The sequence below is a fragment of the Sapajus apella genome, unplaced genomic scaffold, assembly GCF_009761245.1.
Source record: "Sapajus apella isolate SASKATOON/1434 unplaced genomic scaffold, GSC_monkey_1.0 scaffold129, whole genome shotgun sequence".
NCBI classification, from domain to species: Eukaryota; Metazoa; Chordata; class Mammalia; order Primates; family Cebidae; genus Sapajus; species Sapajus apella.
In genome coordinates this window covers 1,743,407-1,768,174 of record NW_022437069.1, presented here as the reverse complement: position 1 = coordinate 1,768,174, position 24,768 = coordinate 1,743,407, and the positions used below count along the sequence as shown (strand labels likewise).

General features: G+C 46.4%; 1 protein-coding gene across 10 annotated transcripts in view; it reads right to left on the bottom strand.

Moving 5' to 3' along the window:
- Nucleotides 1-24,768, bottom strand: part of NTRK3 (neurotrophic receptor tyrosine kinase 3) — a 382,156-nt gene that overhangs the window by 142,876 nt on the left and 214,512 nt on the right. For all 10 annotated transcript variants that reach the window (XM_032262482.1, XM_032262472.1, XM_032262475.1 and 7 more), the window contains one exon: nt 15,059-15,247. In XM_032262482.1, coding sequence (XP_032118373.1) covers nt 15,059-15,247 — 189 coding nt within the window. The remainder of the gene's footprint in view (nt 1-15,058; nt 15,248-24,768) is intronic.

The following is a 24,768-nucleotide window of genomic DNA, read 5'->3' as shown; positions in this document are numbered from 1 at the left end:
GCAGGGGATCTCCCGCAGATGAACATCACGCCCCGGGCACAGGCTCCCTGTGTTGATGTCTCTGTCAAACCAGCCATGATTGAGTTAAAGCTCCTAAATAACACATCCCCACAAATCCCCAAGCACATATTTAAAATCTATTTTCAGAATTACACTGAGCATAATTCAACCAATCAATGAGCCATTAGGAGTTTAGTCCCAACACTTCTTCATTACCAGTGGCATTAGGGCTGCTCGACTCAGCAGAATTCAATGTGAAGAGTTGCTGTATCACCAGCAATTCTAGGTCTGGGGACAGAAGCTTATACATTGCCTGCTGAGAGGCCCAGCCACAATCTGGGTGACAAATTATGCTACAGAACCACCAGTGACAAGATAAAAGGAGATTTGGCCAAAAAAGAGGTCAACTTGGCTCCAAGGACTTCTGCTCTTCTCCTTCAGGGGTAGCTTTTGCATCACCTCCAATGCCCATTTCTAGCTGGACCCTGCTTCTGGGAGGCCTGCCTTGTGGGGCTCTGAAGCTCCAAAGGACCTCCTGGGGTAGACATGGGGAGGAGGACTACACAGGACCCAAAGTACTAGAGAGGAACTGCCTTCTGCTGCCTCGCTGGTGAGCACCATGGGTCACCCAAACTAGCATCTGTCTGAAAGTTTACAAGATTCCCCTCAATCTCCTGAAAGCTGGGGGTGTAAGTGAATTTGAAGTCAGTTGACAGTGAGAGGGGGCATCCCAGGTTAGTAGAAGTGGCATGCTCCTAAACCCCAGAGTTTGAATCCTGGCTCTACCTTTGACCAGTAAATGACCTTGGGCACGTCCCTTAACTTCCTTGTGTCCCTAGGAAATACCTAATCTGTAAAGTGGAGAACACTACCTTACATGAAAGCCTGATTTAATGTAGAGAGAGAGGCTTCATGAGAAGAAGAGAGGGTGGTAGGCTCTGTCATATCATGGTTTTGTCATTTTCTAGCTGCAAGACTCCGGCAAATATTTTAACCACTTCCTGTGCCTCAGCTTCCTCCTCTACAAAATGCGGAAAGTAACAGAAGTTCCCTCAGACAGTTTTTTGTGAGGATTAAACAATTATTATGTTTAAACTGGTTTTGGTGCCTAAGATACTATAAGCACTAAGCAGCATATGATTTTATCATTATTTGAATGTACTTCAAGTTCGGAGCCTGGCCCTTGGAAAGTATTCAGTCAATGTTCATTTCTTCTTTATTTTTTCCTACTCTCTGTTTTCCCCTCTCTTCACCAGCTACCTGCTCTCACCTACTTTCCAAAAGCTATGCTCCCAAAGGATCACACAGCAGCTGCGAGGGATTCACACAGCTTGCTCAACCGAGATACCTGGATCCAGCTAAAGCCACATGCAGAAATGTCTCATCACCCAGCCATACAAGTCTAGCCTTGAAAATTAGCAGGACGGTTTACCAGATCAGAACAGGGGCGATCACAACAACAAATTACTAGGTTGCTCTCCCTAAGAGGAGAGATTCAAGTAGTAAAATGTATATGGTATCAATGTTCTTATCTTTGTTCTACACCCTGCACCCCAAGAGGCACCTGCTTACTACAGAAGAGCAGGATGGCAGCATTTGCAAGGCTGAAAGCCTAGGTGAGCGTTGGCTTTACTCCTTGAGGAGACCTAGGTGGCAGGCAATGTCACTTCTAACAGCCACTTCCCACTTCTTGCTAACAGAGCCCTGTGATTCTGTGGAGACATATGCCCTCCAGGCAACCATATGCCTCAGGGAAAATGATTTCCATTCCCAGCCTCAGGGGAGAATCTGGAGGAGCCTAAAGTGCTTGGGGGTAATTCCATTTCCCTTAAGAGTGACTGGCTTGAGAATAAACATATGACATAATTCTGGCCAATGAAACAGGAAAGACAAACTACTTAGAGGCTTTGGGAAAAGGTTTTCTGTTTCAACCCACCCACAAGAAGAGACAAGGCTGTGTGGCCCCTAGTCCAAGTGTTCAGTTGTGATGCCTGGAGCTGCTGCAACCATTTTGTAGCCAAGAGAGAAGTCAACCTGGTGATAAAGCAAAACACAGAAAGGCAGAGGCAAGAGAATCACAAAAAGCAGAGCTAGAGTCCTAACAGAGTCCTAATAAGGCTTCTCCAGGAGCCTTCCCTGGCTGTTCAGCTGAGTTATGCGATGATTGATATCTTTCTTATTTAAGCTGAGTGAGCCCGGATTGTCTTGTACTTTCAGCCAGAAGGATCTCAACTGATATAATCAGTGTCTAAACCATGGGATGTGTGCATAAATATGAACAAGACTCACACACACATACATTTGTGAACGAAGATCCTGTGTATAAGTTTGCTAAGAAAAACAAAAGGGCTGTGCACTTATGTCTAAAGAGAAGCAAAAAGGAAGTCAAATAAGCAGACGACATTCAAGCCCCAACCTCGGAGGGGACCGTGCAGGCACAAACATGTGAGAACTCAGCGTAACGCATGGGGGCAGGCATACAGGGGAGCAGGAGAGCTTTGTTTCAACAAAATTAAGTCTGCTGACAAAGGGAAGGGCAAAACAAAGAATCAATCGAACAAAAACACAAGCAAAAGAATCTCGCCATGAATCTCTCTGCCATCTTGTAGTTGAGCCCACAGTGTTTTGGTCTCATTAACCAAAAGGAAATTGGCCTGAGCCCTCTGCTCATCCACATCCATCATTTCCTGACAACCAACATATTACAGTTCCGACTCCTAAGAGCGTCTTCGTGGCTGTGGAGCCAGTGGAGCCGGGTGATAAAATACTGTTTCTTAGAGCTGGAGGAAAGAAGTTGCTGAAGGGGATTCTTATTTCAGAAATAACTCCCAAGCTTCCAAAATACATTTTTTTGGTACCATCAAGCTGGTTTCCCCCAATAGCATATTTATATCAGAAATTGTAATGTAGTTGTACAAAATATTGACGTCAAGGCAAGGATGATCAGGTACTGTCACTTATGTAGGTGTAAAGAGTATTTTCAAATTCTCATGTCCCTTCATCTCAAAAGATACCAAGGTGCTCAAAAGGCAACCACCTTGGTCACCTTTTCTAGTCTCAAATTTAGAGAAGGCAGGTACCTTGCCCACAGTCACGCAGTGGCTCAGATAGTAGGCTGGCACCTGGGTCTAGTGCCACCCACGCTCATGTCACTTTTGTTTCTAATGAAAAAGGATCCTCTGTAACCTCTTAGTTCAGTTCACTCAAAGTTACTAGACCCCGCCTACTCCATGCCAAGGCCGTTATATTGTCTTCTTGAAATAAGATGCCTTGACCTTCCAAACGGTGGCTTGGAAATGGTCACTGCGAAAAGGCTGCCTGCATCTGAGTGTATGCATTTCTCCTTGGAGCGGCTCCCTAAGATTCCATTCCTAAGTGGCAGCAGGTCTGCCTGGAAATGAGGAATGCAGTGAAAATTTGGCCACGCCCATCATCTCCGGATCTGGGGTTTAGGGAGTGTTAGAAGCACCTGCAAGAGCTTCTAGGAAGACAACAACAGGCAAAGACCCCCTGATCCATTTAAGTAGAGGGTACTTAGTGCTCTGCCAGAAATCCTGAAGAATGTTACCACCCCAATTCGGGCTCTTCCCACGGAATGCAGCTACGTCCTGTCCCTCCCAGGGGCTTGAGAGGAAATGTGGCAGTGCCCGTGCCAAATGGGTTCAGGCCCATCTGGACACTGTCACAGTGAGTGACCACACCTGCTGGGGATGCAACAATGGAGCCCCAAAGCCCCAGAACAGCCCTGAATGGGATCCGCTGAAACATCTGAGTCTACAGGGATGCTAACAGGTGTACCTCAAAATCAGGTTTAGTCGTTCAATAAATTTGAGAAGTGCAATAGACCAAAGGTCGCTCTTGGTAAGTCTCAGCGATCTCTAGCTTTAAAGGCTCTCAGACTCGTATACTACGAAACTTACTTAATCCAGGATTTCCCACAATTACTTGACCATGGAACTTTTTTTTAAACAATGCCTATTCGTATCTTTCAGAGAACAATTTAGGAAACAGTGAATTAAAGGCAGCTGGAGAGAAGATGGAAGGGCAGTTAGATCCCTGGCTTCCTGGCCAAGGTGTGGGTAGAGCTTCGGTTTTCAGTGATTGAAAATCCAGAATACAATGCAAGGGGAATGAGAACTGACAGATTCTTTGGCACATCTGTCATAAGAAATGAGTCATGTTTTCCTTCATAGAAGACGGAACTGATGACCACTTTTTCCAGGAAAAGGCTTCTGAAAAGAGAACACTGATAGAGACCACCATCAACTACAGAGATTCCTGCTTGTAGGAGGGAGGAGGAGATCTCTTTCCCTTTACCTGATTTTTAACTTCTGCACTTAAAGTAGCAATGTCTGTCTCCTTGGAGACAGGAAAGTAACCCTAAGCCCTTCCCTCACCCTGCATTCCTGGCTTCTCCATGTGAAAAGCAAGTGACTTATTTGATGGGTGACAAGGGCAGAGTCCATCATCTGCCATCACATTTCTCTTCCAGGCAAAGTTCATGAAGAAAAGGGAGTCCCTCCCTGTGCATGTGAGCTTCTTGGGGTATTCCTAAGCTCTCTGGCTTCCACAAGGTGAGGTGAACCATGACTCTCCATGCAACTGAATGAGTAAAATCTCCTCAGCAAACCCAAGTTCTATCTGTGCATCCCAAGTTCAAGCCTGAGGAGAAGCACCAAAAAACCCATTTTGGCTTTAAGTCCAAGCCGTCTTGTTGGGTGCAGCAATAATGTCCATCTTTTGATTCCTACGTGACCTCTACGTGTATGTTTCAGCTGGTTCAGAATTATGACCCTTTAAAACTCCAATGCAGACTGGATGCCTGAATCCAGTGGAAGAAGAAAAAACATAAACTACTTATCTCCGGGAAATCTTGAGCTAGAGAGGATCTCTGGAGGAAAGCTAATCCTCTCACTCCTTGAAGACAAGACCGAGGCCAAAACATTCCAGGAAGACAAGTAGTCCTTCTCCTTCTAGGGCTCTGAGCAGAACATGAAGGATCCACTCCATGTCCTGCTCACCTTCAGATTTTGGATACAGCTTCCCCTGGGCTCCCAGCCCACCATGAAATGACATTACTCCAGGTTGGCTGGTGGGGGCGGGGGGGTTTTATCATGCCTCCCCTCCTCAACCATGAAGTGAAGGCTTATCCCCCAAGTACTTTTTTTAAAGCCAATTACCTTGTATTTACAGTGAGCATAATTAGACCTAATTACTTAATTAGCATGACTGCATGCAGTTACTAACTCTGAGTATGTGATTATGGCAGCGAGGCACACAGCAGATGAGGTCATGGTAACCACGAGGAAGGCAGGTGGTCTTGGCCCAGGGAGATGAATGCTAGTCTGTCACTTTGGACTAGTTTGTTATAACTCCAAAGTGCATGCTAGGAAAGTCTAGTGTTTCCAATTAATTTAGGAGAAATGGCTTCATATGATATTTTTTCTTCCTGGGATGTGGGAAAGTGTCAAAGGGCCATGCTTGGATTGTACCAACATTTAGGGAACTCAGATGTCAGCACCCAGTAGAGACTAGTATCTTGAGGCCGAGACCCTGCAGACAAGCTTGTATGTCTACTGAAGTTCAAGCTCGTGGGCCCAGGACTTACTTAGTTCCCAAGATATCTCATTCTGGCATCATCCAGCTCTTTCTAGAAAGAAAGAACACTGGTAATATGTTCAGACCCATCCCTTCCTCCAGAGACCTTGGGCTTACCAAACCTAGTATCACAGAATTCTTGGAGGGGGGGTGTCTGCTACTTATTCTAATTGCATCTGAAGACAAGACTGAAGAAAAATCAGAACCGGACAATACTAATTTGTATCCATTTAAAATGTTTTACAAGGCTGGGTGCAATGGCTCATGCCTGTAATTTCAGCACTTTGGGAGGCCAAGGCTGACGAATCACAAGGTGAGGAGTTCGAAACCAGCCCAGCCAATATGGTGAAATCCCGTTTCTACTAAAAATACAAAAATTAGCTGAGCATGGTGGCAGCTGCCTGTAGTCCCAGCTACTTGGGAGGCTGAGGCAGGAGAATTACTTGAATCCAGGAGGCAGAGGTTGCAGTGAGCCGAGATCACACTACTGCACTACAGACTGGGTGACAGACCAAGACTCCATCTCAAAAAAAAAAAAAAAAAAGTTTTGTGAAACAATGAACTGGTGAAAAAGGTTAAAGCTAAATGCTTCCATTATTAAGCAAGATTCACCAAGATTCACCTTATGGTTCCCCTAGAGTGTAGCGTCAAGATCCAACAGGCAGAATAAAAGAGGGGACCCATCAGAATCCCCCACCCACCTTGGTCCTATCCTCTCCCGTGTCACATCTAGCAGAGCTGCCTCCTGAAACAAACGCAGGGAGGAAACAGTAGCCCCTGCCTGGCATGCCAGCCTCCCCTCCTTGGCTGCACACCCCAAGCTCCCAGCCCGGCCCTGTAACCAGATCTCCTTCTTTCCATCCAGGACTTCTTCTAGAGAAAGATCTAGAAAGACTTATTCTGCAGCAGCAGCAGCCTGTTGCCTCTCTACTGGTTTTAGGAGGGGCCCCAGCCTCCAAGACAAAGGAGCCCATTTTCCATCTTTCATCTGCAAATCTATTATGCTGAGTTAAGTGGCTGGGAATAAACACCCATCATTACCCTGCGCTAAGCGATGTTTGTTAGTATAGAAGATGACAGAAATCTATATCACGCCAACACACTATTAATACCGCATTACGCACGCGGGCTCTGTGCTCCCCACCACAGCTGGAAACTGGCCTGGGCAATTCCTCTTCCAGAAAAGGCAAGCTTCATGGTTAATTGGCCCAGAAGAAAAGGAGGAGATAAACCTCTTGCACACGGTGATGAAGGAACCACTGGTCTGAGCTAAAGAGACAGTGCACAGATCTAGCAGTTCTAGCTTCGGTTATCTGTGCAGAAGTTCTTGCCTTGTGGGCTGATATGTTAGAGGGGAATGCATCAGGCAGTTTTCCTAGGAAAAAAGAGTGAGGCCAGGCACTCCATACCACTACTCTTAGCTAAAGAGGGGTAAGAAAGGACAGGTTTCTGCTCCATCCCCAGGGCCTAATAGAGAGTGTATGGTATTTAATAAGGGCTCAGCGGATGTTTGTTGACTGACAGAAGGAATGAAAAAGAAAAGGAAGCTGAAGGAAACCAACAGAGATGGGGTTTTGGCAATATCATGACAATCAGGGGCCAAGAGGACCCCAAGACAGAGTTATCAGGTCAGCCAGGGAGAATGTAGAATAGATCTAGGAGAGGAATGGGAAGGGGTGACCAGCCAGGAGCATCTGAATGCACACCTGTACTTTAAAGTATAGAAGCTCATGTGGAAAAATGCATTCAGCATGGAAACCAGCTTGAAAGTGACATGTAGGGAAAGAGAAAGTGTTAACAAGCCTTCAAGGAAGGTGAAAAGAATTAGGATGCCTGGAAAGGTGTGGCTAGGGGCTGGCATCATGGAGAATCACCCTGACATGCTGCCTTTGAAATGCTGTGAAGGCATGCACACATGGGTTGGTACTAAGAGGGGCCAGTCTCTTAGTAAACATGGCAATTGGTCTTTAACCAATGACAGGTTAGAAGTGAAGTATTCTCACTATTAATCAGTGTGACCATCCAGTAAGAATTACGCAGACATCAGTTACTGGTATACTTCAGAGCAGGAGAGAGAAAGGTTGATACAATTACACAAGTGTGTAGCCACACACACACACACACATACACAACACACACATTTCAGCAGGCACACCAAGGAGGACAGTGTGCATCCACAAATGCCAGGAGACCCTTGGACAGGAGCTGACCGCCGGAAGCCAGCCTAATACGAAATGCAATGAACCTCACTTGGTATAACCATTTTAGAAGACAGTTGGCAATTTCTTACAAAGCTAAACATATTCTCACCATATGATCAGGCAATCATGTGTCTAGGTATTTATGCAAATGAGTTAAAAACGTATGTCCACACAAAACCTGCACATGAACGTTTATGCAGCTTCATTTATAACTGCCCCAAACAGGAAGCAACAAAGCTGTCTGTCACAGGTTATGTCCCCCTCCACAAAGATAGGTCAAAGCCTTAACTCCCAGTGCCTTAGAATGTGAACTTTATTCAGAAATGGAGTCATCGTAGATGGGATTCATTAAGTCAGGATAAGGATGGACCCCTAAAACCATATGTCTGGTGTTCTTATAAAAAGACAGTCATATGAAGACAGAGAATTGGAGTGAAGCAGCTACAAAGCAAGAGATGCTAAAGGTTCCCAGCAACACCTCCAGAAACCAGGAAGAGGTAAGGAAGGACCGAGTCCCCTATAGGTTTCAGAGGGAAGGTGGTCCCGCCAACATCTTCATTCCAGACTTTGGGCCTCCAGAGCTGTGAGGTAATACATTTCTGTTGTTTGGGGCCACCCAGCTTGTGGTACTGTATTCCAGCATCCTTAAGAAACTAACACGAGCCAGGCGCGGTGGCTCAAGCCTGTAATCCCAGCACTTTGGGAGGCTGAGGCGGGTGGATCACGAGGTCAAGAGATCGAGACCATCCTGGTCAACACGGTGAAACCCTGTCTCTACTAAAATAACAAAAAATTAGCTGGGCATGGTGGTGCGTGCCTGTAGTCCCAGCTACTCAGGAGGCTGAGGCAGGAGAATTGCCTGAACCCGGGAGGCGGAGGTTGCGGTGAGCCGAGATCGCGCCATTGCACTCCAGCCTGGGTAACATGAGTGAAACTCCGTCTCAAAAAAAAAAAGAAACTAACACGATGTTCTTCAGTAAGTGAGGGAACAAAAACCGTAACACAGCCACACAATGAAGTATTGCTCCGTGATAGGAAGAAACAAGCTATGAAGCCAAGAAAAGACACGGAGGACCTTAAACACACCTTGCTAAGTGAAAGAAGCCAAGCGGAAAGGGCTACTCACTCCCTAATTCTAACAATACGACGTGGAAAACACAACGCTATGGAGACAGCAGAAAGATCAGTGGTTGCCAGGGACTGAGCAGCGTGAGGGGATAAATAGATGGAGGACAGGGGACATGTTGGGCAGTGACATTATTCCATGTGATGCTGTCATGGTGGATGCATGACACCATGCTTTTGTAAAAACCCACAGCTGTCCAACACAAGCAGTGAACCCTACTTAAACTGTGGTCTTTAGCTAGCAAAAATGTATCAGCTCCAACTAATGTACCATCATTATGCAAAACGTTAATAACAGAGAAAACTATGGTGGAAGGAGGGGAGTGACAGGGAGTAAGTGGGTGTTCTCTGTACTTTCTGAAATTGTCCTGTAAACCTAAACCTATACGAAAAAAGTTCATTAAAACAAATAAAAATTAACCCTTGGGCCAGGTATCACCCTATCTGAGGGCAGTTATGGCCCCTCAGGAACTTCATTCTATGGAGAATTCAGACAGAGATATTAAGTGCCAACAGCCAGACCGAGGTTGGCCCAGCCTTGGGACTACAGAGGCCTTCAGCCAGCCCTGAACACCCTATACGGGACTGTCCTCACCCTAGAAACAGAAGAGTGAGCCTCTACAGAACAAAAGGACTATCCTGAACAGGTTGCTTCCCTGACCTCAAGCGGCGCTGAATAAATGTCAATCACTAGAAGTCCAGGCCATGAGATTTGATAGCGGAGGGATGGATGCTGGAGTTTGCAGGTCTGAATTTCAATCTCAGGCTCTCTCTTGTAGGATCTGGAACAAGTCACTTTAAGTTCTCTGAGTCTCAGTTTTTATCTATAAAATGGGAGTGGCTGCTCTCCCTCAGATTGCTGGTTAAAGACCGCATAAGATGAAAAACATAAAACACCCACCCAGCGCTTGCTCTAGAGAGGCTGTTGATACAAATCAATAACGTTTTCACTTTCCTCTCTGTCAGTTTCTAGAGAGCCTGAGCGTGGCGTCTTCAGACACATGTTAGTTAGCACCTTCTTTGACCCTAGTTGCACGCTGTGGTTTCTGTAGAAAATAAAGAATTATGACACTAGGAATAAGCTCAAAGTCGGGTTTGGGAAATAGGACATGTATAAATGAGAAATGACAGGATGACCTATGATTGGACTCAGAGTCATTCAAGACCAAGGCATGGCACTGACAGCTATGGGTTAGAAGGAAGAGGTGAAGGAAAAGTCCCCTTGGGATAGCATGGGACTAGGAAGAATTCACAAGAAGCTAGAAACAAATGAGGTGTTAAAAGATGAACGGGGCATGGAAGGAAAGAAAAGGCCACGAGGGTGGGGTGGGAAAATGGGCAGAAAAAGGTAGAGACTGGAGGTGTGGGACTGATAATCTGGAAAGAAGGAATAAAAGCTGGTGAGTCATCAGCAGAAATCTGAAAGAGAGAGAGCAAGACAGGGAGGCAGGGAAGGAGGGATGGAGCGAGGGAAGGTACAAGGTTCCCTGAGTGGTCCCACAGCAGAGGGTGCCATCCCACATGTTAGGGATCAGCTACGGTTGGCAGTGAGTCCATGAGGATGGAGACCATGTGTCTCTTGTTCCCCGTCGTTTCCAGAGCCTAAAAGAAGGGCCGACACAAACCCTCAATAAACGTGGATTAAATAGATGAAAGGGGAAAATCAGCACAGTGGAAAGTGACTGGCAGGCAAAGGAGGAAAAGAGGCTCAAAGGAACAGAGTCAGGTTTTACAAAGTGATCACAGATGGACAGCGGAGGGACTCCTGGTGAAAAAGAAACAGAGGGATCTTCTGGACTGAGACCTGCAAGAGGTGTGGCAGTGGGTGGAGGAGCAGACAGACACTACCTCAGCGGGGAGAAGGGAAAGGATGGGCCGACCAGGATGGAGATGTGTCCTCTTTGCAGGCCCAGACTGGGAAGGCTGGGAGGGACAGGCTGTGGGAAGGTGGACACGCTGCTTCCTCTGAGACAGGGACAATGTGAAAGCAAAGGCTGATGACGACACCTGAGGAAACTAGTTGTCTCTCCCCAGATGGTCTCTGTTTTCTCAACCAAGAGTATGGGTTTGGGGAGAAAAGGATGAACAGAGAACCCCAGGGCCTTAAAGAAAGCTGAGAAGCCTTTCAACTGGCCTATGGGAAAGGGCCAAAGAGTGACTCCTGAGACAGCGGCGAACAGTCCAGCCCTCACCCATGAATGACTTACGGCAACCCAGAGCTGTCACGTAGGTGACAGAGGTAACTGAAGGCCCAATGTTGCTACAGATAACTTTCAGCTTCTCTCCAGTGACCCACCTGGACTGGTCCCTCCCATTCTATCGGACCTAGCCCGAAGTCTAGGGTCCTCAGCATTGTGACCAGGAGGGCGGTATCCATTTCCTGATGCTTTCAAGAACAAGGGGGCTTTACATAAATAATGAGGGGGGCTTTATTGGGCTTTGGGTTCTGGCTACCTTGGTCAACTAGGAGTATCTTTATTCAGCTGTATCGGAATCCCTGGAAAGGCTAAATAAATGCAGAATAAAGACAATGTCGAATGCAGAGCACTTGTTGGGAACACAGGTGCGGGGATGCAAGCATCTGATAAGGGAATTTACCAGGTGATCTCTAAATATCCTTGCAGCCTGACATGCTAGGAAAAATGCTATAAACCAGATTGAAGGCAGATAGAAAGTGAGAAGCAAGGAGAGGACCAACATCCTAATCATTTCCATCAAATAGATCCCACCATTGATGATAAACACATGAGCACAGAAAGGAAAGCACATTTGTGCTTAATCCATCACTAGGGGGACGGGGAAATGAGGCCTGAAGTCAGGTAGCATTATGTTTGTGCAATTCCACCTCACATGACACATTTTTCAATGAGACAGAGAAGGGAATCAGAATGAGGAGACCCCCTGAGGGAGTCACAGTGTGAGCATTTTTCTTCTCTTAATCTTCCTGGTTCCTGCCATCCCCGCAGAGGAGTGACCCTGGCCTTGCCTTCCACATCATAAATGCTCCCCACTTATTTACATGCCAAGACGCATGTGGCTTTAATTATTTATGATAGTGTCTCATTGCATACAGGGATGTCTCTTGGAGTCTGTTCCCTCGACTGATTAAGTCTTGGTTAATCAGAGACCTGCTGCTGGCTCAGCCAGTAAATCTCCACTGAAGACTGGCCTGGGCCCCCCTTCACCCTGTCTGTGTGAGTCACCAAAGGATTAGCAGACGGAGGATTAGCTGAATCCAGCTACGATGCTCCTGCTCATCCTCTGTCATGCCACTCATGTTTTCTGAAAACAATTAGGAGCCATTCTGTCTATTGATAGAACAAAATCTACCACTTCTCTAAAAAGGCTACTTTCCCCTGCATAGGGGGTTCTGATGATCTCGAGCCATCTCATGATATTCCTCTGATAAGACACTGTTTATTTTCCCTGCTCCTTCAAGTCTCATCAATAAATCTGCTGCCTTTCCATTTTCACCATCCTTTTCTCATTTACACAGAACGGTCTGGATCCTTAGAATAGCCACTTTGAATCACAAGTCTAGAGGGCTCTAGAAGGAAGACTTCCTCCATATGGTTTGCCTAGGGTGATGAGTCCTTGGCTATGCCTTGTTTTGACACCAGGGAATGATCACCAGGCCCCATAGCTCCCTCCATGGCTCCCAGGCTTCCATGGGGACACTTATTCTGATGGCCCAGAGGAAACTTGCCTCCAACACACCAGATTCGCCCCATCTGGCAATTGTGCCGATAACCTGGTACCAGGAGCTTCTGCAAGTGGATGTGACCGTGAGATCGCATTCTGCACCAGGAACCCAGAGCTTCCACTAAAGAGGACAGAGGGATCCTCATTATGCACAGATGCTATATTTGGGAATTCACCTACTTTCTAAAATGTATGTGCAACCCCAAAACCAAGACTGAAGGCATTTTTGCAGTCATTGAGGAACTCGTGTGGAGTGACAATATGTGACCCTAGGTGCATGTCTTCAGCTGAGGCTGAACAAAGAGACATCTGCCTTCTTCGTTTTTTTTTTTTTGTTTTTTTTTTTTAATTTATTTTAATTGGGAAAAAACTGTCATCTGTTGTATTTATCACAAACAACACTGTTTTAAAGTTCTTGTTTCAGCTCTCATACTATAAACAACCATTCTTTCTGTGGTCTACTACAGACCGCGGTTTTTACACTTTTGGACTTGGTGCTGCTGACTTTGCAGTTGAGTAGGGTCCCCAAGCATAGTTCTGAAGTGTGGACTAGTGTTCCTTAGCTCAGGACAGCTGTGATGTGCGTCACAGAAGAAAACACGTGTTAGATAAGCTTTGCTCAGGGAAGAGTGACAGTGACCATGGCCATGAGTTCAATGTTAATGAATCAACAATATGCATTAAATGGGCGTCTTTAAACAGAAACATGCATATGACAAGGTTATGTATTGACTGGTTGATAGAATGTGACCAGAGGCTCACAGGAACCTAACCTCATGTCTTCCCTAGGAGCAATGGTTCAGTGTTCACTAATTTAGTGTTCACAGCGACTTCACAGAACACAACTGCTACAGTTAATGAGAACTGACTGTATATTGGACACAGCAATGTTTATGTCTCTGCTCAAATACCTACAGCACCCTAGAAAACTCAGTATCAACCCTAGACTGAGCTGAACCCAGCTATCACTATACAAGGTCCTTCTTCCCAGTCCCACCCATGCCAGTCCAGGGGTGAGCTTGATCTGAGACAAGAGATTTAGCCAGAGGTGAACTAATCTTTGCTCTGTGTTTCCCAAGGTTTTTCTGAAACACAGGTTTCTCTCTTCCTTGCCCAGCCCTGGTCCAGAACCCAGGCATCCTTTCTCTGATACTGACAGGGAGCATCTGATACACACCGAGACAGATTCTGAAGAACACCCAAGCTTGGGAGGCAAATGATGGCCTTATGCTGACTCAGGCCCAGTCCCAGTCCCTCCTACTGTGACAATGCTCTCCTAAAAATCAGAGCCGGTAAAACCAAGCAAAGGCTGATGGGTTAGCCTAATGCACACTCTGCTGTAAGATGAACCAGCAAGAGCAGCAAGAGTTCTGTGAGCTACCAAGACTGTGGCCCATGTACAGAGAGCTCAGCCCAGGGGCTGAGCAAGACCAGAAAACACCTCTTCCTAGGCCCACGCTGTGATCCACTGAGACATGAAGAGAATCCACTGGGCAGCCCCCCACAGCCTCAGTATTCCTGTCTGTAAGGTGAGGCCTCAACCTAGCCAATCACTTCTGTCTTTCCAGCTCTCAGGTAGACATGGGTGTCCCCGCTCTCCAGGGCCCTCTGTGCCCTCTCCTGAAGCAGTGGATCATTTCCTGGGGGGCAGGAATGGTGGGAGGAGCAGGGGTGTACTTGGGTGCAGCTGGGCCCAGGTTGAACCTGGGCACACAGCATGAGGAACCCTGCTGGATGGACAGCCAGGCCACTGAGGCCAAGCCAGGTCTAGAGAAGAGGGCCTAGCAGGGCTCAGCAGAAGGACAAGGAAGGGGTTTGGAACCAACAGGAGGTGGCAGATGAGAGGGAAACAGGTGCCCTGAGCCCTCTGGTCTGAGTGAGACATCTGCACTGGGGAGGTGAGAGCTCCTAGCACTGGGGCTGTGATCTGAATCTCAGAAAGTGCACCCTTCGGGGCACTGGAGGGGCAGCTAGAGAGATGTTTCCATTCAAAGGTACTCACTGCCCTTCATTCCCTTCCCCCTCATGGAGGCTTGGACAGAGGTTCTGGTGAGTTCAGGGGCTGCTGTCTGAACAGAGTCAGGTTATTTTTCCTGCTTACATAAGCCAGGTCTAGAGAAGAAAACAGTCTCGCTGTGTCTCCTGGCTTATTGGGAGCGCCTCTCAGTACCCATGGTCCTGCTGAACCCAGGTGAAGAAAAGAGGGAAGCAGACTCAGACCCACAGCCCCCCTTCCCAGAGGACTCTGGTCCTGGGGACTCTTGGCTCAGGCTATTCTTACAGTTTTAAGACAAACAGGGAGGGTCTCTTAGAAAGTGGGAGGTTGGCAGGTGGCAAGTCACCCTAGAAGGTTCCAGAACCCCAGGTACATGGTCTATCACCAGCCTCCCACCCCTCCCCAGGAGGGAGAGCATTCCATCCCCGGTACTTACACGTGTCCGGTTTGTGGCAGTTGTGTCCCTGACGGAAGTACTGGGGGTTCTCAATGACCGGGATGCGGGTCATGCCAATGACCACAGTGTCAGGCCCGGCGTCCAGCGACGAGGGCGTGGTGATGCCGTGGTTGATGTGGTGCAGTGGGCTGGCTGAGTCCTCCTCGCCACTGATGACAGCCACGGGACCTGCACATACCAAGAGAGACGCGGGACCTGGTGACGTCACATCCGGCCAGTTCCCAGTCCTACCCACAGACCACCCCCAACTGCTTTTCCCACCATAAACATTTTATTTTTTTTTTCTCCTTTTGGAGGGTGTTTTGGTTTTTGTTTTGTTTTGTTTTTCGTTTTTTTTGATATTTAGTTGTTTAGGTTTCTAGTATATTTTTGATATATCAGATATATATGGCTTACAATTTTTTTTTCCATTCTATCGGGTGCCTTTTTTTTTTTTTTAAATGAGATAGAGTCTCACTCTGTCACTTAGGCTGGAGGGCAGTGGCACAATCTTGGCTCACTGCAACCTCTGCTTCTTGGACCCAAGCGATTCTTGTGCCTCAGCTTCCCAAGTAGCTGGGATTACAGGCCCCTGCCACCATACCTGGCTAATTTTTGTATTTTTAGTAGAGGCAGGATTTTACCATGTTGGCCAGGCTGGTCTCAAACTCCTGACCTCAAGTGATCCACCTGCTTCATCCTCCCAAGGTGCTGGGATTACAGGTGTGAGCCACCACACTCAGCCCACATTTTCTTTATTAGCAAAATCCACTGGAAGAGTATTCCTCAAAGGCACTGCATTCCGAATTCAGAGAAACACCCTAAATTCTCTTTCTTGAGAATTACTCACCCAACAAACCATGGAAACAGCTGCAAAATCAAAGTGAATTTAAATGATCCTAGCATAAATTATTTTCACTTTCTCCCAAATCCAAATTAGTTCAAAATAAGAGTTTTAAATACATTTATTATGTAGTAACAATGGGATTTTTAAAACGACCTAGCAGTATTTTGCACCCTGCCCTTCCTCTTCTTTAAAAATGGCTGATACTGGATTTCACCTCCAGAGGTTCTGATTCAATTGGTCTGAGGGTACGGGCTGGGCATCAGAGTCCCATGTACAACCAGGATCGAGAACCTCTCATTCAAAGAGCCAGAGCCTCTGCAGCTGGCCACGAGACTCCCGGGGAGTATCTGTAGCTTTTACTGAGCTTGGCCATCAACCCTCCATTATTCACAGGGAGGTAAGCCCAGTGTGGGCCTGGACGTAACCTGAACCAAGTTTCACAAACGACGGTAACTAAGCTGCATCACAATTTGCATGCCGGCAGCTGCGCCAGCTGCCTCACTCTTGAAATATCCTCCTTGACCCAATGGCTTCAAAGGAACATCATTTGTGTCTTCACCAACCCCAGCTTCACTCTTGTTGCTTTCTAACCCAAAGAAGAAATCCAATAAGTACATGCAGTTACTCAAAAAGCCCAAGATGGCAAAGACAATTAATGCTGCAGTCTTGGTAGAAGAATGATTCTGTTTGCTGCCATGATTCTCCCACACATACAAATAAAAGTCCTGTAATGTGAATTAGCTGTGACTGTTTGTGGCTTCATACAACTGGCGTTTTAAATGGCTGCTTTGCTAGACACACAGTCCCCAGACAAAGTGCCTGCTGTGATTTGGTTTTGCAGCTTGAACAATATTTCCACTGCAGAAATCCATTACATCTTACTGAAGTTTATGGAGAGAATATTTCCCATCAAATAGCGAGGTGAAGCACCAATGAGGCAGAACTAAATGGGAGACTGGTAAATGCAAATGGAGGACCCTGAATTCCACTCCATCAGCACCGACGGGCTTATTCCAATCCATGACAAATGTCTGACTGTGTTTGGAGACCACGTGGAAACGTAGCTGTAAGTGGTTGCCCAAATACTCGCAATAATCACTTGCCTTGCAAAAAAGAAGCCAGTTCCTGAAAACACCTTGCAAACTTTTTGAAAAACTTTATAGCAAATTCCAGTTAAACAGGGAAAACTAAGCACTGGTTTTTATCCTTCTTACCTCCTCAAACAAATACTAAACATTCCCTCCACTAAAATTTAAAAAAATCAAAAAACATGTGTTCACAAAGAGAAGGAGGAAGAGATAAAAGGAAATAAGATATTTCAGTGATATTTTGAAAAGTCTAAGGAGGCAAGTGGAGGAAAGACGAAAGAGTGAGAGAAGAGATGAACAGCAGGAGTGCAGGGGGAATGTCTGCAGGCAGTCAGTTCTGCTGGAAAGAATCACTACCTGAAGAGACAAGGGAGCCAGGAAGGCTGAGGTGCAGTGGGGCTCTAGGCGGAAACAAGGCGCCCTAGCCATCACCCAGGGCTCTGGTGGTTCACCCAGAGACACTGAACCCAGAAGGCTCAGGGGAGGGCTGTGATGAAGCATCAAGTCGAGCCCCTTCTTCCTGCAATCCTGCCTCCCCACTACCCAATCTCATCTCATACCAGCACCCTGCAGGAGATTAGAGAATACATCTCTGGATGAATTCTCTCAGAAAAATACTTCTCAGTATGGACATTTGGGGATCTCCCGATAAAAAGTCAAGTTCATTCTGTGATCATGCCACAGGGAAGCCTGCCAGTTGGCAAGTTCCACCATGCACACAAGGCAGAATCGTGCTAGTTTTCCAGGGCTCAATTCCTAGATATGAAAAAACAGTTCAGGATCATCAGATACTTCAGCAAAGCTCCAGCATGACAGAGCACAAGACAAGTAGACCGTCAGCGACCTGCAGAAAACAGAGGCAATGCAGGAAGCAGAAGATGATTTTCCAAAAAAAATTACTAATATCCTCAGAGCCGTCAGTGAAAACACTGCATCTATAAAAACAAGGCAGTGTTTAAAACGTGATCAATTAGAGGGTAGCGAAGAGTCCTTGGGAATAACAATCACCAAAATTTTAAAGTTAAAGAAGAGTGGAAAATAAAGTCGAGAAATCTTCCAGAAAATTAAACAAATTGGAAAGAGGTGGTAAATAGAAAAGGAAAGATAAGAAGATCAAAGGTTTGAGAAAGAGATTCAAAATCTAATTATAGGAAATCCCAGAGAGACAAAAATCAGAAAGAGAGAGACAAGGAGAATGAATATGAAGAGATGAATAGAAAACTTAAAAACGTATGGAAATTTCACCCAAATTACTTACCCAGTCTCCAGCACAATTAACACAAAGTATGCATGTATGTGCACAGACACACACACACACACACACACACACACACACACACACACACCAAGGCACACATTTACAAAATGCCCGAAGATGCTAAGAGCTTCCAGGCAGGAGGGATACATTTACAAAGGAACAGCGATCAGAAAGACAATGGAATCATTCTCTATAACAGTGTCACTGTTGTTACCGTACAGAGCGATTGCTTCAACATTTGGATGGGCAACTTTTCAACCTGGAAATCTACACCTAAAAAAATAAATAAATCCAACGTAAGGGCAAAATAAAGGTGATTACAAACGTGTAAAAAGCCGCCTGGCTCATCCCCTCCTTAGGATGCATCTGGAAGAAGGACGTCAGCAGAACAGGGGCAAGCAAGGAAAAGAGGAAACTGGAGATTTAGTATCGTAGAGAGGCAGTCTCAGGCCACAGGGCTACAGGAAGGAGGTGTCTGGAGGGAGAGGTTACAGGATACAGTGATGAGGGCAGGATCCATGCCCGGGCTATCTTGTTTCCTCCAAAGCTCACAAGCCTTCGCTCCAACTACAGACTACTTGCTTTATTAGAACTGTAGGCCACAGACGGCAGGAAGACGCAAAGACCAGGCGATGGAAGTGATGCCCTCAATCCCACCCCTTTCTGTTCTCAGCATACGAAGGTGTGGACTGTTACAGTGACATGGAGGAAGGACACAGAAGAGGGAGAAGTTTGAGAAGATACATCCAGATTTAAACCTTTTGTCAACGGCTGTTTCTTTGAATCTGCTCATGTAAAGTCCATCCATAGCAAGTAGTCAACGAAATGTTCCAAGAGCTTGGGATCTAAAACAGTCTCCACCTTCTCTACACTATTTGAGGATTTCAAAAAGCTGGGGTAAGAACCATAGATGGAAGTGTCCTGCCACAGGCTTGCAAGCCTTGGGAAGGAATGAGGTCACCCAGGAAGACGATGGAGATGAAAGAATAAAGCCAGACATCAGAGCCCTGAGGACCCCGATACCTAAAATGTGGGCATTGGAAGCGGAGCAAGGGGAAAGAGAACTGTCAGAGATGTGGCAAGAAACAGCACTTGGGAGGCCAAGGCAGGCAGATCACCTGAGGTCAGGAGTTCAAGACCAGCCTGGCCAACATGGTAAAATCATGTCTCTGCTAAAAATACAAACATTAGCTGGGCACGGTGGTGCACGCCTTTGATCCAAACTATTTGGGAGGCTGAGGCAGGAGAATCACTTGAACCTGGGAGGTGGAGGTTGCAGTGAGCTGAGATCCTGCCACTACACTCCAGCCTAGGCAACAGAGTGAGAATCCCCATGAAAAAAAAAGAAAATTCAAAGAAGGAGAGTTTCTAGAAGTTCAAGAGACACATACATTGAGGACACATAGAATTAAGCTTGGAAATAGGCCACTGTGTTGGAAAAGGTGGAGGTTACCTTAATGAGAGAAGTTTCCATGGAGTATTAAGGAAAAGTCCAATTACAGTGAGTTGAAGGCTTACTTGGAGAAATCATAATCATTGTGATAATTTTTATTATTGAGTGCTTCCTATACATCAGGCTCTGAAAAGGCAGCTAATCTTATAATGCCTCTGTGACATTGGTACCATCATTTTCCCCATTTTAAAGATGGGGACATTAAGGCATAGAGCAGCGACCTGCCCAAGGACAGATGCCTAGCAGAGAAGTGGTGATGCTGGAACTCAAACTCACATTCTGGCTCCGGAGCCAGTGCTCATAACCCTCAGCCAGCACTGCCTCCCTGAAAGTGCAGACTGTGGGGGAAAGAGTTTGTACAAAGGGATACTTGATCAATTCCGGTACGTCAGCCTCCTCATAAGCAGCTGCCTTCGATTGCAGCTCCCCAAGACCCTTTTTAAAGATGTTCCTCTTGACCCTTGAGAATTGGAACAGGAGTGAGTCACCTCATTAGGCTCGCCCAGATAGATTACAGATAATTCATCCTGTCTTCTTCCCAGCACTGCTGAGTGTTCTTATTAAACTATATCCACAGCAGAAAAGAGCATCACGCCATCAAACTCTTGTCCCTCTGACTCACCTTCACTTCTATAAACTACATTCCTTAAAAGAAAACCCAAGAAATAGCACATAGACCCATCACTTCAAAGGATGTAAGGGGAGAGCCCTGTAATTTGCCCCTGCCTTCCTGTGTCTGAGTTGGCACTGGGCCAAGATGAGTCTTCCCGTGACAGGGCTGCTCTGGGTATGTAGCAGCTCTAGACCTGGGCATGAAAAGCCAGTCTCTGCTTCATCAACCATAACAAATGTACCACTCTGCGGAGGATGCTGCTCATGAGGAAGGCTGTGCATGGGGAGGGGCATGAGGTAGATGAGAACCTCTGTGCTTTTTACTTGATTTTGCTGTGAACCTAAAATCACTCTAAAATAAAGTACAATAAAACAAAAATTTTAAAACGTAAAAAAAGGGGGAAGTCTTCCCAAAACACACACACACACACACACACACACACACACACACACACTTCCAAACATCCCTTGTGGTGACAGAGCTGTGCCAGGTTGAGAATCACTGATAGAGACACCAACATTTTATTCCATGAAACTCTGGCCAGTTCTCACATCACTGGCCTCAGGGGAAAATCCACAGATGTGTGGTCCCTCTAGGGGAGGAAGCATTTCTGCTCACCGTAAAAATCACAGTGCAGACTGTTCTCACCTTAATGACCACAGCGAAGAATTTGTTAAGATACTGAAGGAGGGACAACTAATATGGAGAAAAATATCTCAGCTGTCTGGGCAGCTTTCTTCTATTTTCTTGAAGCTGTTGAGGTGGAAGGCAGGTCAAGAGGAGTGAAGCTTTGATGTCTACTGAGCGCTCAACACACACACACACCGCCTACTACCTGTTATTGGCCTCTCTGCTGTCACTAATCCATTCCAAATTACACAACTGCTTTGTTACAAAACACTCATAATTAAAAAGAAGAGAAACATTCTCATAGCCTTTAGAGTAAGTGCAAGTTTGGAGAGAGACCCTCAAGGGAACAGAGGTCTGCACAGACTCTCAACATCACATTATTCTCTTCTAAAATTGGTGTGATCCACGGTGGGGTTTATTCAGATCCCATGGTGGGTTTTATTCTTCCAACCACACCATAACAGAACCGTTGGAGGACTGGAGAAACCCAATGGCCCTGACAGGTGTCATTCCCGGCAGGATGGTCCATACTGTCTGCCCAAAGGCTTTCTCCTCTCCTCCCTGCTCCTTCCACAGGGAAAAGATGAGGGTGTAGAGTAAGGAATGACTCCAATTTCCATAAGTGGTTTATTCCAAGGTGGGATTCAGGTTCCCAGAGAAAGCGAAAGTCTCTGATGCCAACAGCAGAGAGGGAACTCACTGCAGTAGCGTGAGCTTCCGTCCAGGTGGGCTGAACCCCAGTCCCAGGAGGAAAACCTGGGACAGTAAGTCACCCTGAGGACCTGTGGGTGCACCACCATTCTGCAGAAGCTTCTGGTGACTCCAGAGAAAGCATTTCTCAAGGTTTGTAATGCACAAAGAGAGGGGGAAAGAGGTGTCACAGATTCCCTCCCAGGGAATCCATTGACACATCAATACTCACTCCCTCTTTCAGATCAGGGGAAAGATGCCCTTGGAATCATTTTCTCAAATGCCATACCCCTGGCTCTACAACTCGGCTCTTTTCCAGCAACTCTCTGACTTACAGAGCATTGACCATTCTCAGAAATGTAGCCCCCAAAAAATCCAGCCACTGGCCCGACGCTAGGGCGTTTGCTCAGCCAACGTGTAGACGTGGTTCTTCTCCAAATTCTAAAGGAGTGACAGAGCCCCAAGGATGCTGGGATCTCTGTGGTTTACAAGAAAAGGGAAGATGGAGGGAAAATAAAACTGACATTAATTAGATACCTACTACATGCCAGACATGTTGCTAGGCATTTTGTTCTCATCTCATTTGCTCTTCAAAAACTATGACTATTCTCATTTAATCAACCACAAAACGATCCTCAAATAAGTTCAAGACGTTTTCAACCATCACCTACTCAGGAAGTGGTGGAACCTGTATTTGAAGCCATCTTTGACTCCAAAGTTCTGACTCTTCATGCCAAACTACCCATTTTCTCAACAGTATAGCTGACACCAAGTATTTTTCACATACAGAGAGTACTTGGTGTGAATACATGAGCCCATATACAGAAGGCAAGATGCCAGCTCCCCTGTGACTGGGGCTAAATCAGGGCATCTAATGATGGACTGCCAAGTGTTTTCAGGGTTGGCTCAGCCCACATAAAATAGCTCTGGGCTGATAAGTCCAACAGGTAGAGTTAAACTGCACAATTTCAAGGCCAGAATCAATTTCTGTACTCCTTTCTTTATACTTGTACTTCCTTCCAAAGTAGGGTAGCGGGGCAGCAGTCTCACTGCCCAGCTCAGAAAGCCCTCTTGGGAGCTGTGGTAAGCATAACTGCTTTTTATGAGTATATTCAGGCACTCACTAGGACTGCAGTTTTGTGGACCAGCTTGAAGGTAAACAGTACCCCCATCACCTTCCCTGAAATGAAAAGTGAGCAGAAGTGAGGATGCATCGCTCCCACACGGAAGCATGAAGATCCACTGTGAACTGTCGCATTCCCTTTTGTGCTGGCATTTGTGGAAGCATGAGGCAGAACCCCACTCAGCCCCAGTCTCAGTGAGGCCAACAGAGCGTAGGGCTCCCACCAACACCTGGTGCAGCCCTGGTGACCTGCGAAATGCAGCGCTGTTGTTTTAATCAATTGTGATTGGTGGGGGTGCTGTCTATCACATCACATTCACCAATGGTACTTAATCTTTTCATTCAAGCAATTGTGATTGGTGGGGGTGCTGTCTATCACATCACATTCGCCAATGGTACTTAATCTTTTCATTCAAGCAATTATGATTGGTGGGGGTGCTATCACATCACATTCACCAATGGTACTTAATCTTTTCATTCACACACTTTACACACTTCCCACCATCTTCAGCAAGTCTCTGCAGAAGTCTCTCATGCAAAAAAAAAAGGGGAGTCTTGTCGTCCTCAATGATACAATCCATTTTAAAAATGCCCCCTCCCCTCTTTCTGTCCCAAAGTTGAGCTGAAATCTTCAGTTCCGCAGAGTCAGATCATGACCACCTACATCTGACTTGGGTAGCAGAGGCAAATAAGACTGCATGGGTCTCATGCTTTTTTAATGTGTCAGAATGAAGGAAACAGGCCAACCTTTGGATTAAGAAAATGATTTTTTTAAAACCTCAACCTTTTCCTACTGATAGAAATCAAACACTGACATGTCCCTGGTGGGTGAGAGCTTCGCATCAACAAATCTGGGAGCAGGAACTCATAAAACGAAATAAGTGGAAGCACAACAAACACAATTAAAAATCCAGCCATGCTCAGGGAGGGATTCCATTTACTGTCTCATAAAAAAAAAAAGAGCCTGGTCCTCAGAGGCAAACAAAAGAAAATCAATTTCTTAATTCTTATTGGCAGATGTGGGACAGAGGCCAAGTGAACATGGGCTGCGCCCAGGAGCAGACCCGGGGACCAGTCACAGCCTTCTGTTCCTAGACCCACTCCTCTGTGCCCTCCCCTCTCTGCCTCCTCTGCTTCCAGACAGATTCTGCCCTGTGTGGTCTCTGGGGCACTCGGGATCCTGCAGGCAGCACAGCAAGGCATGTCCTCCTCACCTCTCTGCTCCTCTCCCTGAATCATTTCCCAAAAAATAAGCTTTCTTTTCTGGCTCGGATTCCCTCCCAGCCCCTTACAGGAACCAAAGACGTTGTTCATGCCTCGTAGCATCCATAGCTCGGAGGTATCGCTTGGTGATTGAATATGGTATTGCTCATCAACCAGCCCAAGAACACACACTTCAGGAAGGGGAAGGCAGAATGGGTATTCGGAATACTAGGCTTCCCTGACCCCCTAGTCATCGCACCAACCTTGGGGTAGATCCTCTCATCCCCAGTGATGTGGTTGAGGAAACTGAAGCTCAAAGTTTCATAATTTGCCCAAGGTCACACAGTTAATGAATGGCAAACAGATCCATGTCCATCTGACTTCAAAGTCTGGGCTCATTTCACTGCAGAACCATGCTGCCCCCGACCCAGTACTGTTTTTCTGACAATGGGACGAGTCAGCCACCATCTCCTTCCCATCCCCAACCTTTACTCCCTTGACATTCATTGGTAAGAGAACTGGCTTTGTGTAGGAGAGAAGTCCATGACATTTCCAGGAAACTTCAGACCCACAACTGTGGCAGGAGGATGTAGCTGTCAGGGGCAACCAGAAATTCACAGCGCAAGAATGGCCGCAGCAAGTGGCCTGAGAATGTCAAAACAAGCAGCCTGGGGGAAGGCCGACGCCATCAGACTTCTCCAAAGATTCAGTACAGACAGTATTTCAGACCATCCCAGGCATCAACAGGAAGTGAGTAGTTACCTTCTGTTTGCATATATGATGACTGGAATACAAAATACTGAGT